The sequence below is a fragment of the Bos mutus genome, chromosome 12 (assembly GCF_027580195.1).
Source record: "Bos mutus isolate GX-2022 chromosome 12, NWIPB_WYAK_1.1, whole genome shotgun sequence".
NCBI classification, from domain to species: Eukaryota; Metazoa; Chordata; class Mammalia; order Artiodactyla; family Bovidae; genus Bos; species Bos mutus.
Genome location: NC_091628.1, coordinates 81,824,441 through 81,840,157, shown reverse-complemented (window position 1 = coordinate 81,840,157; position 15,717 = coordinate 81,824,441). Strand labels below are relative to the sequence as shown.

General features: G+C 52.1%; 2 protein-coding genes across 3 annotated transcripts in view; one reads left to right on the top strand and one right to left on the bottom strand.

Moving 5' to 3' along the window:
* Positions 1-7,141, top strand: part of FARP1 (FERM, ARH/RhoGEF and pleckstrin domain protein 1) — a 314,477-nt gene extending 307,336 nt beyond the window's left edge. For both annotated transcript variants that reach the window (XM_070380802.1, XM_070380803.1), the window contains 4 exons: positions 446-609; positions 3,736-3,843; positions 4,213-4,364; positions 5,952-7,141. In XM_070380802.1, the coding sequence (XP_070236903.1) occupies positions 446-609; positions 3,736-3,843; positions 4,213-4,364; positions 5,952-6,033 (506 nt within the window). In that variant the 3' untranslated portion in view covers positions 6,034-7,141. The remainder of the gene's footprint in view (positions 1-445; positions 610-3,735; positions 3,844-4,212; positions 4,365-5,951) is intronic.
* A 2,893-nt stretch (positions 7,142-10,034) lies between these two features.
* Positions 10,035-15,717, bottom strand: part of STK24 (serine/threonine kinase 24) — a 91,689-nt gene continuing 86,006 nt past the window's right edge. Inside the window, exons 10-11 of the mRNA XM_070380804.1 lie at positions 15,177-15,313; positions 10,035-11,113 (exon numbers count right to left, since the gene is read on the bottom strand). Coding sequence (XP_070236905.1) covers positions 11,077-11,113; positions 15,177-15,313 — 174 coding nt within the window. The 3' untranslated portion in view covers positions 10,035-11,076. The remainder of the gene's footprint in view (positions 11,114-15,176; positions 15,314-15,717) is intronic.

The following is a 15,717-nucleotide window of genomic DNA, read 5'->3' as shown; positions in this document are numbered from 1 at the left end:
CGGGCCCCGGAGGGATTAGCCAGGATGCAGAGGGACCACTCTGGCTCTCGGAGGTCATCCTAGGCACTGAATATCGCCTTACCGGTGCGCCTTATGTCCACAGTCTATGTTTGTATTTTAAGCTAAACATCCAGGAACTGAGCAGTTACGAGCGAGCAGAGAAATCCCCTTTTCTGGGCCAGCCCTGCTGCTTGTCAGCGTCTGGGGGGGTGGAGAAAATACTATGAGGGGCTCCCGGGCCGGGGGGCTGGTGGGACGCCCCTTGGCCAAGCACAAGCCCTCGCTGCTGTGATGTGACTTCCTGCCCAGGGGGCTGCCTAGGCTCTCCCTGTCTTTGCATCGCCGTAGGCCCCACCCCCGGGAGCAGGCGGGAAAAGGCCTTTTTGCGCTTCTTGGAGGGCAGAGATGGAAGCATGGAAGCTCCCCTTTCGCCCCCCCCCGGCAGAGTCCCCCGAGGAGGCGGCGGGCGACCAGGAGTCGGAGGACGACCTCAGTGCGTCGCGCACCTCGCTGGAGCGCCAGGCCCCGCACCGCGGCAACACCATGGTGCACGTATGCTGGCACCGCAACACCAGCGTGTCCATGGTGGACTTCAGCGTGGCGGTGGAGGTAGGGCCGGGCGCGGCCTACTGCGCGTGCGCGGCGGGGCTGCTGCGGGACCGCGGGCCTGGGCCTCAGTCCACCCCCAGGCTGACTGCACGCTTATGGTTTTCTCTTGCTCCCCTGGACCTCTTCTCTCGTGGAGTCAGTCGTAGGGCAGAGATGGTCCATGTGGTTTTTTTGTGTGTCGGCACCGGGAAGTCGGGGCTGGGCCACCCAAGCCCTGTGCTGGCGGCACCCTGGAGCCCCCCAGCACCCGAGTCGGGTGCAGGGAGGCAGTGTGGTCGGGAAGCTGCAGCCAGCCAGGACCTCGGTAGGTGGTGTTCATGGGAGAACTTGCGAGAAGCCCGCTCTCTGGCGTGTCTGGGGCCAGGAACCTTCCAGAACTCTCCAAACCCTATTCTCTAAGCATCCCCCAGTCCAGATTCATAATCCCTAACCTTTCAGAAAACGCAAAGCCCAGGACCTTCTAAAACCATTATGTTACAGACATAGCCCATTGGCGGCAGGAGGCTGTTTACTGGTTTTGTGGGTGCCCCTGTTTTGCTGAAGAATCAGATTCTGTGCTGTAGCCCCAGACTCCACTGCCTGGGGTGCTAGGGAGGAGAGGCACTGGGGGAATCTTTCTAAAACCTGACAAGTTCTGGATCCCCAGGTACGCCTGGTCCAAAAGATGTCACATAAGAGATGGTGAGCCAAGAACAGCAGTTCATTTACTTTTTGAATCAACAGTACTAGGACTGTGCCTAAGGTTTCTTGATGGACATGCTTAGTTGCTCAGTCATGTCCGACTCTTTGCAACCCTATGAACAGTAGCCTGCCAGGGTTCTCTGTCCATGGGGATTCTCCAGGCAAGAATATTGGAGTGGGTTGTCATGCCTTCCTCCAGGGGATTCTCCCAACCCAGGGATCTGCCGCATTGCAGGTGGATTCTTTACTGTCTGAGCCACCAGGGAAGCTGACTGTCTTGATGGATAGGGTTGTCCAAGATGATTCTCTGGCAGTGACTGTCAGTTCCAGACAAGTGCTTTTATTGAGTTGCCCTGCTACAGAAAATTTTTTTATTTTTATTTTTTTTTTCAGAAAATGTTTTAAAATGCATGCTTCCTTCTCAAAACATCCTCAGGGGACTCTGTGCCCGCTGTCCCTGGCCTTTGGATGGGCTAGGCTGTCAGTGAACCACCCCCCGCCCCACTCCGGAGAGGGAGGGGCTCGCTCTTCCCAAGAAAATACCCATCCTCCTCCTCCCTCCATTCACACTTCCCACTGCATCTGTTGGCAGAGCTTGCCAACCAGGGATTTCCTCCAGGGAACAGGGATGTTTCCAGCAAGGAAGGAGCAGGGAAGAAGAACCAGTGATCTTCCCTGAAGAGATACCTGATCAGATCTGCTGTCCAGGCGAGGCCAGGGGGAAAGGGCTGTGCTGTGCATGAGAAATCCTCTTTGCCTCACTTTATGCTCACCTTTAAAACGTGTAGTCAGGCCCTAGAGAAGTAGAGAATTCGGTAAGAAAGCGCCTCTTTAATCCCTGGGGGCGCACAGGACGCCGCCCAGACACAGCCCTCTGGGTGACAGTCGGCCTTGTGCGGCAGCCCCGGGTGTGCGGGGTCAGCTGAATGGCAGAGCCGGTCAGCATGTGGTGACCACAGCCCAGATCCTGCCCACCTCCTGCCTGGTTCTAGCCTGTCAGCGAAGAATGGGGTTTTCCATTTTTGAATAGTTATTACAGAGATCCAAATACTTGCTTTGTGATCCTTGGAGGAGAAATCTGCTGAGGGCTGCAGCCCGTGGAAGTGAGCCCCGGGCCAGTGCCAGTGGTTTTAAGGTGGCAGTTCCAAAGACAACTGCAGCCAAGAGAAAGGTTTTTTTGGACTCTGTCTGGAGGAAGTTTTTGGATTCAGTATAAAAAAATAAGCAGCATAAGAAAAAGAAAACGTGCTAATCTCATTCGTCTACAGTGAGGCTTGTATGGAACCTTAACGGTATTGCAGAAGCATCAAAGCACCACTTGGTTGCCATGCTCACCTGCCAGAAGGGGTGGTGGCACACTGTCTGCAGTGCCCCTGGGCAACAGCTCTGCTTCCTTCCTTCACTCCGTTTCCCCATCAGACCACGGGCAACCTGTCGTCAGAGCCATTTAAACTCTTTTCATAGGGGCATTAATTAAAAGTGCCTGTTTGAGTAAATACAGACGAGTCCCAAAAGGAGAGAGTACAGCAGACAGGTATAGTTGTGTATATATGTATATATTTCTATTCTGAGTTTGCCCTTTTCACCTTTTTGAAGTGAACGATTTATTGGTGGCGATGACAAGACTATGTGATCGTCACCACTTCTTTTCGTTGAGTCTTCCTGGCAAGGAGCTGCTGGCTTGTCAGATTCGTGTAGGCACCTTCTTAGGGTCCTCTGAGAGGTGACAAGGGGGCTCTGGAGGGAGGACTCGGCTGGGAGTGCACAGTGATGTGAGTTCAGGAATGCCTGGTCCCACCAGTGCTGTGCAGGGCAGAGGACTGGGCAAGGAGGCACTGCGCTGAAACCCATGTTCCAGCCACGGCCACCAGGTGGCGGTCAGGAGCCGCTGGCTGGCGTGGGGCTCCCTAGAACTTAGGACAGGGAGGGGTCCTTTCTCAGAGATGCTGTAACAAGCACCGCCAACAGGTTTGTCCTGGAGGTCAGAAATCCAGACATAAGTGTGGCTAGAGGTGCAGACTCCCTCTGAAGCCTGTGTGGCAGGAAGTTTCCTTGCCTCCCTGGCTTCTGTGGTTGAGGGCCGGCCTTGGTGTTTGGGGGTTGTAGACACATCACTTGAGTCAGCCTCCGTCCACCTAGGCACGTCCTCTCCTCCTCATGAGGACGTCAGCCATAGTGGATACGGGCCCGTATCCTCCTCATTCTACATCTGATGACCCTATTTCCCTGTAAGGTCCCATTGGGAGGTACCGGAGTGGGGAGTTAGGGCTTCAAGATATTACTGGAGGACATCATTCAACCAGAGACAGGAAAGTTAAACCAGGTTCATATAGTCACTCTCCCAAGGGTTTCGCCCCCTACCAGGGAGAAAGGCCGTTTTCAGGGTCACGGCCCAGAGCAGGGGCGCCCCCACCTGTACTCCTTCCAGGCCTCCCTGTCTTGCAGAATCAGCTGTCTGGGAACCTGCTGAGGAAATTCAAAAACAGCAACGGGTGGCAGAAGCTGTGGGTGGTCTTCACGAACTTCTGCCTCTTCTTCTACAAATCGCACCAGGTAGGTGGCTGGGGTGGATGCTGAAGGAGTCTCCCCCAGCACCCTCTGTGCTTGGGGGACAGGCAGCTTTCCTCTGGAAGGATGAAGAACTTGACCCTTGAGCCGCCCAGCCAGGCCATGCAAGGGCACAGCCATCAGAGACCCCTCAGGTCCAAGTGGAGGCTTTCCACCTTGAAAAGGGCCATCTGTCTGCCGGTTGGACAAGGGAGGGGGGGGATGGCTTTAACAGGTGGCCAACACGCTGGTGTCCAGCTAACCCATCCAGGCCAGGACCTCTCAGCTAAAACTGACCATGGTAGGGTGAGAGGCTGCGGGCAGGCTCCACGCTTGCGGCCGCCTCTCCAAAACACCCCCCCACCCTCTTTCCAGGACAATCACCCCCTTGCCAGCCTGCCTCTGCTTGGCTACTCGCTCACCATCCCCTCGGAGTCCGAGGACATCCACAAAGATTACGTGTTCAAGCTGCATTTCAAGTCCCACGTGTACTACTTCAGGGCCGAAAGCGAATACACGTTTGAAAGGTAAGTGTTCCCGGGCACCTGCAGACAGGAGGACACTTCTGAGCTGTGGGCTGTCTCCCAAGCGAGTGAGCGGTAAGGCCACCCTAGCAGCAGCTACCTGCAGCCTGGACACCCGCTTCTTTAAAATGAAAGTATCGCATAAGATCTGGGTTCCCTCTGGCCATTGCAAGGACGCACCTGTTTTCCTGGGATAATGGAAGCGTGAGTTTCCCTGGAAGCATCAGCTCTTAACCTGGATGCTTGTTCACACACTACGCATGGCACACTTTTTGGTTTTGAACTTGTTTTTCAGTTAATGGCAAAAGTAGCTTAGTCCTTCGGGCCACTTAGTCCTTTAGTGGCCCAAAGGCTAAGTTTCAGGTCAAAAGACAACATGAGGAAGAAAAAAAAAAAAATCCCAGTGCCCCTGAGAGTTCCCTGATCAATGAGACTGGCTCCATGGTATAGAGACCCAGGGGCAGTGGTCTTCCTTTTAGCCAAGAGATGGAACAAAAGGAGCCAGGCTAGCTCATTTGCCCACATTCAAGTACAAGTTCTGAGTCTTCTGGGTCTTACATCGTGGGGCAGGCTGTGAGAGCAGTTGTCAGTGCCAAACCACCCCTATTAGGGTATTTCTCTCCTGGCCCCACTGCCGTGAGCCCACAAGGCTTTCTGATCGTTGCGCCAGTTATGATCCATGCACAAGCCCTAGTAAAGTTAGCTTGCTGCAAAGAGCACAGAGGTTTAAAACCAGGGTTGAAGGTGCCTGAGACATCCCAGAGCAGTGGTCCCTAAGCGACACTGCCTAAAAAGTGAGCCTGGGGATTAGCAGTCCTCAAATGTGATTCTGGGTTGGAAAACTGAGATAATGTCGCTGCTATGGCAAGGGTAACATCGCCTGGCAGGGGTAGGAGCCTGGGATTAGGGACTGTCTTCCCTGGTGGCTCAGATGGTAAAGCATCTGCCTGCAATCCAGGAGACGGGGTTCGATCTCTGGGTGGGGAAGATCCTGGAGAAGGGAATGGCTACCCGCTCTAGTACTCTTGCCTGGAAAATTTCATGTATGGAGGAGCATGGTAGGCTAGGAGTCGCAAGTTGGACACAACTCAGCGACTTCACTTTCTTGTTCTTAAGCCCTCTAATCTCCACAAAGGCAGGAAGCTGGGCCTACCGCCCCGAGTTTTCTCTATCAGGCACTACTGACGTTTCGGACCAGAGGCTTTGTTGTGGGGGTGGTGGGGGGAGGATGGATGTGCTCAGCAGCAGCCCTGTACTGCAAATACTTGAATGTATAAAATGGTATTCCCTCGAAGCAGGATGGGGCCCCACCCATTGTCCTGAGGAGGATTAGGAGTGGGCAATGCAGCCCCACCTCGGGCACTTCTGCAGGGTGAGTGTGCCCAAGTTAGTGGTTCTCAAAGTGGGTTCCTCAGGAGTACCAGGAGGAACCCTTACCCCCTACCCCCCCACCTTGGTTTTTTTACCTGGGAGCTAGGAGTTCATTTACGATTGTGTGTGGCTTTATGAGTAACTGCCAAGGGTCAGGAGCTGTAACAAAGCAAGCACCTTTTCGCAGGCCCTGACAGTTATTTCTCTTTCTCATCCTAGGTGGATGGAGGTGATCCGAAGTGCCACCAGCTCGGCCTCACGTGCCCACGCCCCGAGTCACAAGGAATCTCACGTGTATTGATGGTGGGGACACGTGTGGATTGCTTCAGCCGTGGTGACTCTTGGCAGGCATTTCCTCTCTTCTGTATTAATGAAGCCTAGTAAAATTAACACCTGTCTGGAAAACAAAAAAACATGGTTTCGCAGCAACTCTCACCTGTCCCCACAGGACCATTTTTAAACCTTGTCTTTTCAGCTGGTATCTCACACCTGCACGGGGCTGCACCCGCGCCATCTCTGCTGCGGGCAGCGTCTTGGCCCCTAGGTGGGCTCTCTTCAGCCCGTGCCAGTATTAAAACACTGTCATGGAGATAGTGCCAAATGACATTTTTTCCTCCACGGCTGCCCCTTAAAGCAGTACCAACACATCTGTTCAACCAAAAGACAGGGCAAGTGTTTTTTTTCCTTAAAACTTGGGGGGTTTTTAATTTCTAGGTTGCTGCATTTTACGAAATGGGTTTTCCAGTGTTTGCAATACACGTGGCACAGTCTTAACAAATGAGATCATTTTCAGATTTGGGTTTCCCCCCCACCCCAATCTTTCTACTTTTATAATGATAGGAAATTCGTAGGATTTTACTTCTTTGATAAAACAAGCAATTTGCAGCATCCTTGTATCCCACTGGGGGCTTCAGGCTCCAGGGAGACGCTGGTTCCCAGACCTACTTCTTGGCGTAGGTTGACCAAATTGTTGAAGTGATGGCTATTTACGAGGTGTGGTGGGTTGTTTTTTGTTGAGAGAAGCTCTCTGGACTGTCAAGTGTACCGAGTGCCGTGTCGAGGGGAGGGTAGTAAACCGTGGTGTTTTGCTGTTTCACAAGCATGAGAACGTGTATGTCAGTGGCCAGGGCCATCTGTGCTGTGTTGGGGCGTGGGTGCGGGGGCTCCGAGTTGTGGTGCGTACTCCCCCACAATCATACCTGTGTCCTCCTGCAACTGTGGTTTAGAACTGCACACTCATAGTAGTATATATATATCTCGTGCCTGTCTTCACAAACCATTCTTTCCTCCTTTTGATACTCACCACCCCCAGGCCTGGGCTATGGATGGACATGTGACATTGCACATCCTTGATAGTCGGACGACACAGGGAACAGGGCTCCAGTGACCGCTGGGGCCGCCAGTCAAAATCCGTTTGCCTGTCTCCATGGGGAATCAGGTGGCCGCCATTCCCTTGATACTTTTGAGCCCCTGTGGGGGGCGGGGGGCGATGGGGAACCCTCACCTAAGACACCGACAGGAGGAGCCCAACTTGGGAGGCGCTGTGACCGGCGTACGCGGACACACACAGATGGATGAGGAACTCAAGATGTGTGAGTCACGTGCCTTACAATCTGTACAGATCGTTTTAAGTACTAACAAAAGGGAATTAAAAAAAATACCTCACGCCACAATCCAGCACACTCAAGTTTTAAGGCAAAACAACCAATCTTGTCTCGTGTCTTTTAACTACCTCTCGGGCTGGTGGGTTGGGGAGGGGACTGGTCACGGGGAGCGGGGATGAAGGGGCGAAGACAGCGTCTTTGGAAAAACTTGGAATCTGATAAGTTTCATCTGCTTCTCCCAACTGGGGAAGCAGAATATTTCCAAGAGGCCTGTCGTGGCTCTGGAAGATTTAGGGCTGAGGGGGCGAGATGGGGAGGACCAGCACCCATTTGATCCCAGTCCCCGAGCATCTTCAGAAGCCTCCCTGGTCACTCACCTCTACGAGGCTTGGGGAGAAGTCGTCTCCTAGGTCAGTCTTCTGTTCACACCTACCTGTGTCCCTCTGCGATGTCAGAGAGAACCCAAGTCCAGATCACGGGGGTGATTCACACCACCCCCAAGCTGCTGGAAACACTGGGTTTCAGGGACACCCTCCACCTCAGCCCATTCAGGCTGCTGTTAAACATGCCATCGAGGGGTCGCATATAAAACACATTTCTTAATAAACAAGCAGGAAAACCAGTCTGAACAGTTTTTGGAGGCTGGAAGTCCAAGCTCTTGGCAGACTGGGTGTCTGGTGGGGGCCCGCTTGCTGGCTCACAGAGGCCGTCTCCCCAGGTGGCGGAAAGGGTGATGGATCGCTGTGGAGCTGACCTCAGTCCTGAGGGCTCCACCCTCATCACTTACCTCCAAGGACACCCACCACCTCATACATGCAGACCTGGGGTTGGGGGGCGTGGGGGCAGAACCACAACACAAACATCGTCTATTCGCTCTACACACAAAGACAATTCCAACAACAATTTGTTTCTGTGAACTTTATTGACCCTCGCATGATACAGACCCTGTGCTTAAGAACACACCTTGCAGCAGCACTCCCCAGTTATTGCCATTATTTCATAGCAGAAATACAGAAGCCATGTTTTTTTAAGGAAGGAAAAAATATAAAAATGCTTATAAATAGACCGCATGTTTTGCCAAAAAGGAAGGTACAAAATGCCGCATAAAGAATAAAACGCTTCAAAAGACCCATCGGAGAACAAGACCGCCAGGTTGGGAAGGTGGGCGGCACTTGGTTACAGCGCAGCAACCCCAAGGCTGTTACGGTGCCGAGGCCCCCAGACTGCAGTGGTGCAGCCCATGCAGAAGACACAACTGTGCAAGGGGGAACCGCCAGCCACGGCCGGCCCACCACCTCCACTGCCGCCCTCCACTGGGCGCCCCTGCCGCCTGCAGGGTGGCCAGAGGCTCCGGTGTGGTGCTCAATGCACCTCAAGTGCTGAGCTCACACATCTGGCTGAACACCACCTGCCGTTTACAGGCCCGAGGGGGTCCTGCTGGAGCGCTGGTGCCTGTCTGTCTTTTAACAAAGGACCTGGCGTGGACCAATGCTAGCTCCCTTGACTCGGCAAGATGCTCTGTCTACAGAAAGCAAGCCGGAGAACTCACGGGAAGGGGACCCACTTCCGAAGCTGGTCAAAGTGCGCCTTTCCCCTCCTCCAGAAGGCCATCAACATTAGATATTTCCAACTAAATCCCAAAGCAGTCGGCCGCTTGACCTGGGAGACGTGCGTTGCTGCCCACCAGCGACTGCTAACCGGTCGCACCACCTCACCAAGCCCAGAGTCCCGTCCACCCGTCAGCGTCACCATCACTCACACCAGCGTCTGGTCTTCAAACCACTGTCCGTATGTGGGTCTGAAGAACTCGAGGTCAGAAAGCTGCTGTGACGGGGCTCTCGAGACCAGCTGAGTGGCACCCCCCCAGGGGAACACGGCTCCGTCCTCTGATGCTTTTCTCCAGTCACGAACAAAACTCACCTGTGGCTTATGCCTCACGTAGGGAAACAGCCAGCCCCCTCATAACTCTCTCCAAAACACAAAATGAAATCCTCCCAATTCTTCCTGTTTAACGTATTTGCATGCGGTTCTATGTCTCCTAACCAAAATGTATCCCTTACAGAAATCAACAACAACCCAAATCTACTTTTAATTTAAAAACCATGACAATTTTAGAGTTTTAAAAACTAGTTCCATTCCATTGCCGAACAAACAAGAAACACCCCTCAGAAGTCTCTCCCGGTGACTTCCAGGACACTGGGCCTGCAGATAACTGACCTGTCCTCAAGTTTACCCAGTAACTTCCCTCCTTCCAAAAAGCCTTGGATTCCACCTCAAGAACTGCTACTCCAGCAAGAGTCGACTATGATTTCGTATCAACAAATATACAAGAATGTCACACGTAACTCAGATCAGTGAAGAATCACAGCAAGAACTCAACCTCCCATCCCAGAGACCCCTGCCACGGGCTGAAAAAAGGACAGACAGCTGGCTGACCAACTGGGAGACACCTGCTCCTTGAAGGAAAAAAGCAAACGACTCAGAAGACGGAACAGTTTCACCAACCAGGAGCAGTCACCCATCTCTTCAGAAGACCATTTTTAAAAGTTGCATAGGGAGCTGACCTGGGCATTTCCGTAGCTTGAATGTGGGCACTTCTTCCTGGAGCCTCATCAGTGCACACACACACACACACACATCACATGGCGGGTACACTGCCCCCTCTTAAAGAGTCACGTTCAAGGAGAGTGTGCAAAAATCCTGTTACAAAATTTATTCGTGAAAGCATTCAGACACGTTGAGGTTTCGAAAGATGATATGCAGGTTTCACTACAAGGTGCAACAGAAAACCCTACTGGGAGGACGGGCCGGCGGGCGCGGGACACGGGCCGGGCGCGGCTCCAGCCAAAGTGAGACAAGGACGCTTCATCGGGGACAAACTTGAAATAATTTAAAGCTTCATGAGGCGCGATATGTTTCCATTTAAAACACTAAGAAATAGTACCATCGATGAAAACAGGAAAATCAACTTCTAAGTGTACCGAAGGGGTCGTAGGGCACGCAGGAGGAAAAAAATCTGCATTTGCTGAGGTACAAACAGAGGGAGTGTTCCCGAAGAGGGGCATTTAATTATTATTAATGGCAAACCCTGCAGATACAAAATAAAACCCAAATCACTGGTCACATAATTCAAAATTTACATGTAATAAAGGCAAGGCAATAGACTCAAGTTATGGCCTGTCAAATATTTACTCCACTGACGGTATCTACAGAAGCACTTGGCCGATGTGTGCACAGTGATTCCTATGCACGCTGAGAGGGTTTTCCGTAAAAATGACGCTATTTACAAGTCTGTACACTGATCCACCAGAGCGATTTCTCCATCTCCTGGGGTGGGGGTGGGCGGGGCGGGGGAGGTGCTTATCAACGTAAAGCAGGATACCTGAGGTTTCATTTCTTCAGTCGCCTTATCATAATCCCAGATATACATTTCAGGGTTTATTTTTGTTTTCAAAGACACTTTCCTTGATATGTGCACTATGGTTAAAATTAAAAACGAGAATAATAAAATAATCGCTTGGAGGAGCTGGCCTTCCCCCACCCCATCCGGAGTCCATCAGGCCCCAGGCCAGCAGGGAAGGGCTGTGGGGCCCTGGACAAGCGACCCTGCGGGGAACGGCCCCCCGATGGTGCGCCTCTTCAGCGGAGTCAGCAAAGGCTCTCGTTGAGTTTTGAAAAGGAAGAGGGTGAAGAAGGAAAAAAATAAAAGGAAAAACAAAACCCCAAATGCCAAAGGGATTTCAATGGGATGAAGTTCCTCCACCACTTAGAGAATATCTGGGAAGAAACAAAACAAGAAACAGAAGTCAATGTCATTTTCTCTAAATTAAAAAAAAAAAAATTAATTTGCAAAACTTCAAGCAATGATCAAAGTCCTAGTTTTCATAGACAACCCCAAGTTGTAACAAATTAATTAATGGTACAAGCTACCAGTGAGCTAATTATAGGATGACATGAAGAATTCATAAAAACTACGAAAATCACAATTCCAACACTAAAAACTTCATAGATAATTTAAAAGTTAGAATGTGTTCAGCGTCCCAGGAGAAAGAAAAAAAAGATACAAATAAAGAGGTAAATGATATACCTTTACTTACAATCATTTTTTAAAAATGAAATATTGATAATACCCAATGACACAGTAAGATCCCAAGGGCGCACATGCATTCCAATTTGATCAGTCTAAGGAACTCTTTTTGGCCATAAAAATATTGATGGCTTGTTCATGTAATCTGCTTCCTAAAACTCTTAGATTTTCAGTAATTACAATAATTAGGAAATGATTCTGATGTCCAACAATAAAGAAATGGTGACATAAAAGCGAGCTGAATGCAACAGATTACAAATCATAGTAATATTTAAGCAACATGAAAAATACAGATTAAGAAATATACACAAAATTACACATGTCTGGCTTTACACGATTTATTCTACATAAAGACCAAATATTACGATCCAAAAACCTGGGTAGGTTCACGGCTCATATGCAGCAATGGAAAGCGATGCAACGCCCCAAAAATCATGGTGGTGGTGGCTAGACTCAATGGTGGGACAGCTCCCCTCCCCCAGGAATTCTGCACACGGTCTCGCTTTGGGACACAAAGATGGGGGCAAGGTCCCTTTGATGACCAAGATTCCCTTAGTCGCCTCACAACGGGCTGACCCAACCACAGGAGATGGCTGAGGATGAGTTTAATGGGACTTGCAAACATTCCATATTACGGGTCCTCTTTTAAGAGCATTTAGGACACATGACGCTTGCCCAGGGAACAAGTGATTAGAAAATCACTGCAGATGGTGACTGCAGCCATGAAATTAAAAGATGCTTACTCCTTGGAAGGAAAGTTAGGACCAACCTAGATAGCATATTAAAAAGTAGAGACATTACTTTGCCAACAAAGGTCCATCTAGTCAAGGCTATGGTTTTCCCAGTAGTCATGTATGGATGTGAGAGTTAGACTGTAAAGAAAGCTGAGCGCAGAAGAATTGATGCTTTTGAACTGTGGTGTTGGAGAAGACTCTTGGGAGTCCCTTGGACTGCAAGGAGATCCAACCAGTCCATCCTAGAGGAGATCAATCCTGGGTGTTCATTGGAGGAACTAATGTTGAAGCTGAAACTCCAATACTTTCGCCACCTGATGTGAAGAGCTGACTCATTGGAAAAGACCCTGAAGCTGGGAAAGATTGAAGGCAGGAGGGGAAGGGGACAAGAGAGGATGAGACGGTTCGATGGCATCACCGACTCGATGGACATGAGTTTGAGTAAACTCTGGGAGTTGGTGATGGACAGGGAGGCCTGGCGTGCTGCAGTCTATGGGGTCACAAAGAGTCGGACACGACCGAGCGACTGAACTCATGGGAGAATTGACGCTGCACCAAAGGACCCACACATTAACTCAAAGTAAAACATACAGAAACCTTTCAAAATGCTTCAGACAGAAGCCGGCCCTTCCTGTTTCCTCGGTGACCCAACTGGAATGACACAGAGGGTGGGAAACTGGGTCTGGGGCATCAGCCACGACCAGGCCGCTGTGGATGGCCGTGCCTCTGGATGGGGGACAACACAGAGAGAGCTCGGAGAACCAGACGGGGACGGCCGGGAGCAAGGTCATCCAAGGGCTGGGGCAGAGTCCCACATCAGAGGAGGAAGAAGGGGACTTCCCTGCTGGTCCAGGGGTTAAGACTCTGTGCTCCCAACACGGGGGGGCCGAGGTTCCATCCCTGGATAGGGAACCAGATCCCACACGCTGCAACCAGAAGTTCACAGACCACAGCTAAAGATCCTGCGGCCGGAACAAAGACCCAGCACAGTCAAATAAATAAGGAAATATTAGGAGGAGGAGGACAAGAGAGAACTGGGGAGGACGGGGAATAAAATGCTAACCGTAATGCAGACGGTGGGCACTTAAACCCATGTTATCCTGTGTTACGTACGGTCACACTCGACGCTGACGCCGGCATCGAGATGCAGGGAGCTCCCAGTGACACGTGCCGTAAAGTGTGAAACACACAGCTGCTCCTGAGACTCAGCCCTACAAGGGGAAAGGCCTCTGTGCTGACTGCATGATGAAACAAGAGGCAGACGCAGTGCGCTAAGGACTACACTGTTAACGCCAACTTCACTTTCTTAAAGCCTTTTTAAATAATGTGGCTACTAGAAAATTTAAAGCCACACACGTGCCTCACACCATCTTTCTATCGAACAGAACTAGGACAGATCACCTGTGTCAGCAACTACAGGAAGGGAACAGACACAGGGATCAATTAAAGCCACACAGGCCACAGCCTCTGGGCCTGGAGCTGCTGGGAAACAGAGTCATGCACAGGCGACGCTGGTAACCTCCTCAGGCGGTCCAGGACAGCGTGGAAAACCTCACTTCTCAGAGGGGCACCACAGACGCAGGGAACCAAAGCCAACACTGGTTTCTGGTTTGGTTCTATTTGTTTGACTCGAAGAATCTTTCAAATGAGAAATAAGAGCCGGTATGAAGCAGGACCAGAGAAATCAGAAAGATGGACCATTATTAATTAACTAGGGCAAAGTCTACGTGACATTACTATAGGATAAAATGTTCAATAATTTTAACAAAGCCATGTTAGAAATGTAATTGCACACACACACTGAATGGAGACACAAACCTGGGGAAAAACAAGGGTGTCTGGGTAAGCATATGGGCGACTGTTTAATTCTATTTTCCTCTATTTCTGTAATCTCTTAGTATCAAAAGTGGCAGGAGGGGGGAAGTTACCCAAACACCATACTGGATTCCCTCAACTGCCTCAAAATTGATGGTGGCCAAGTAAACAGTCTTCCCTCCAGCCTGAACATGAGAGCAGGTTAGGAAGTTGGAATGTTTTCACGAGGGAGCCAGAGTTCCGGAGAACCAACCTGAAGGGTCAGCACTGAGGTTTTCTCTGATGCCCCCTTTGGGGGACTCGGGCAGCTCCTTCATGACCACTTCCATGTGGTAGCAGTGACCCTGCACACCCCAAACTTCACATGCCATCCAGCCGACATCTCAGGACAGATCTGAGATGCTCCTGATTCCCATGGAGGCCTGGCCAACCTCTAGGGAGAGCTCGGCAGCCCGGACACTTCACCTGGAAGGTGAACCTCAGAGCAGTGACCTGCCCGGTGTTTTGCAGGGAAAAGAAAAGGGTTTGGGTGTGGAGGAGAGCTCGGCTCACAGAGCTGCGGGGCGGTCCACCCCCCGCGCTCTGCAGCAGCCCCGGGGACTGCGCTTCTGTGACCTCTTCCACAGGGAGACTCCCCAACAAGCAAGCTCAGGGGAGCGGGCGGGGGCCAGATGGGTAGTCCCGCCTCCTCCTCACTGAGGAAGGCGTGCCACCAGGGCCGCTGGCAAGGACAGGACGCCCCCAACTCCACCCCCCAGCAGGCTGCCAGAGACGGGGCTCCCTGCCAGCACCACAGGGCTTCTGGGCACGAGACAGAACCGAGAACCCGTACAGCCACCCGCCCAGAAAGAACACAGCTGTGTCCACTCTCGCTGAGCCCCAACCTCTGGGGTTTCTGGACCCCTGACTTAATTTAAAGCACAAATCCAAACAAGGAGTTACAGATGCCGGGCTCAGGACCACACCCCTCCAGCTGGGCACAAGGCTGCATGTGGAAAGCTCAGAGCACCCGCCCCCGCGGCCCCCAATGCCATCCGGTGCTTATGAGACAAGCGCCACAACCACAGAGCTCTCTGGGCCCTGCCAGCAGAGTCCAGATGCACACGGTTCACCCGTAACCGATCTCTCGAGGACAGAACCCCCTCCCTTCCCCGGTTCTGCAGCCAGCCCCGGCCCGAGGGCACTGGGCACAGACGCCACTCACCTCTGCAGCCGCTGCACCAGCTGGGCCACCATGGTGTCCGAGATGCCGGGGCAGGCCTCCTCCGCCAGGTAGATGGCCCCGCGCAGCTCCTCGATGGAGCCCAGGTTTCCTCCGCACGCCTGGCTCTTCTCCTTCAGCTGCAAACACAAGACACGGGGCCGGCATGACTCCCCCGAGGATGAGAAACCACGGGCATCTGTGATATGATGTGTGGCCCACGCCTGCTCTGACCACAGGGCCCCGGCGGCCTCAGCCCGGAACCCTCCCCTCCGGGAGGCCGAGAGCTCCAGGTAGGCCCTAGTCTCTGCCTTCCCCAGGGAGGGGGCTTCTGTGCACCTCTTCGTCCACACCCTCTGCTCCCTTCTTCCGTTTCAACCACCAGCAAAGCCGTCCAATGCCCATTCAGCTCTGGTCTGCAGCCACAGCTGCAGTGCGGGCTGGAAACTCGGAGCTCCCAGGGTTACCAAGCAGGTGGTTAAGGCCTTGGGGTGCTGCCGAACACTTGACTTCACGGAACCAGTGAAAAGTGAGTGGAAGCCAC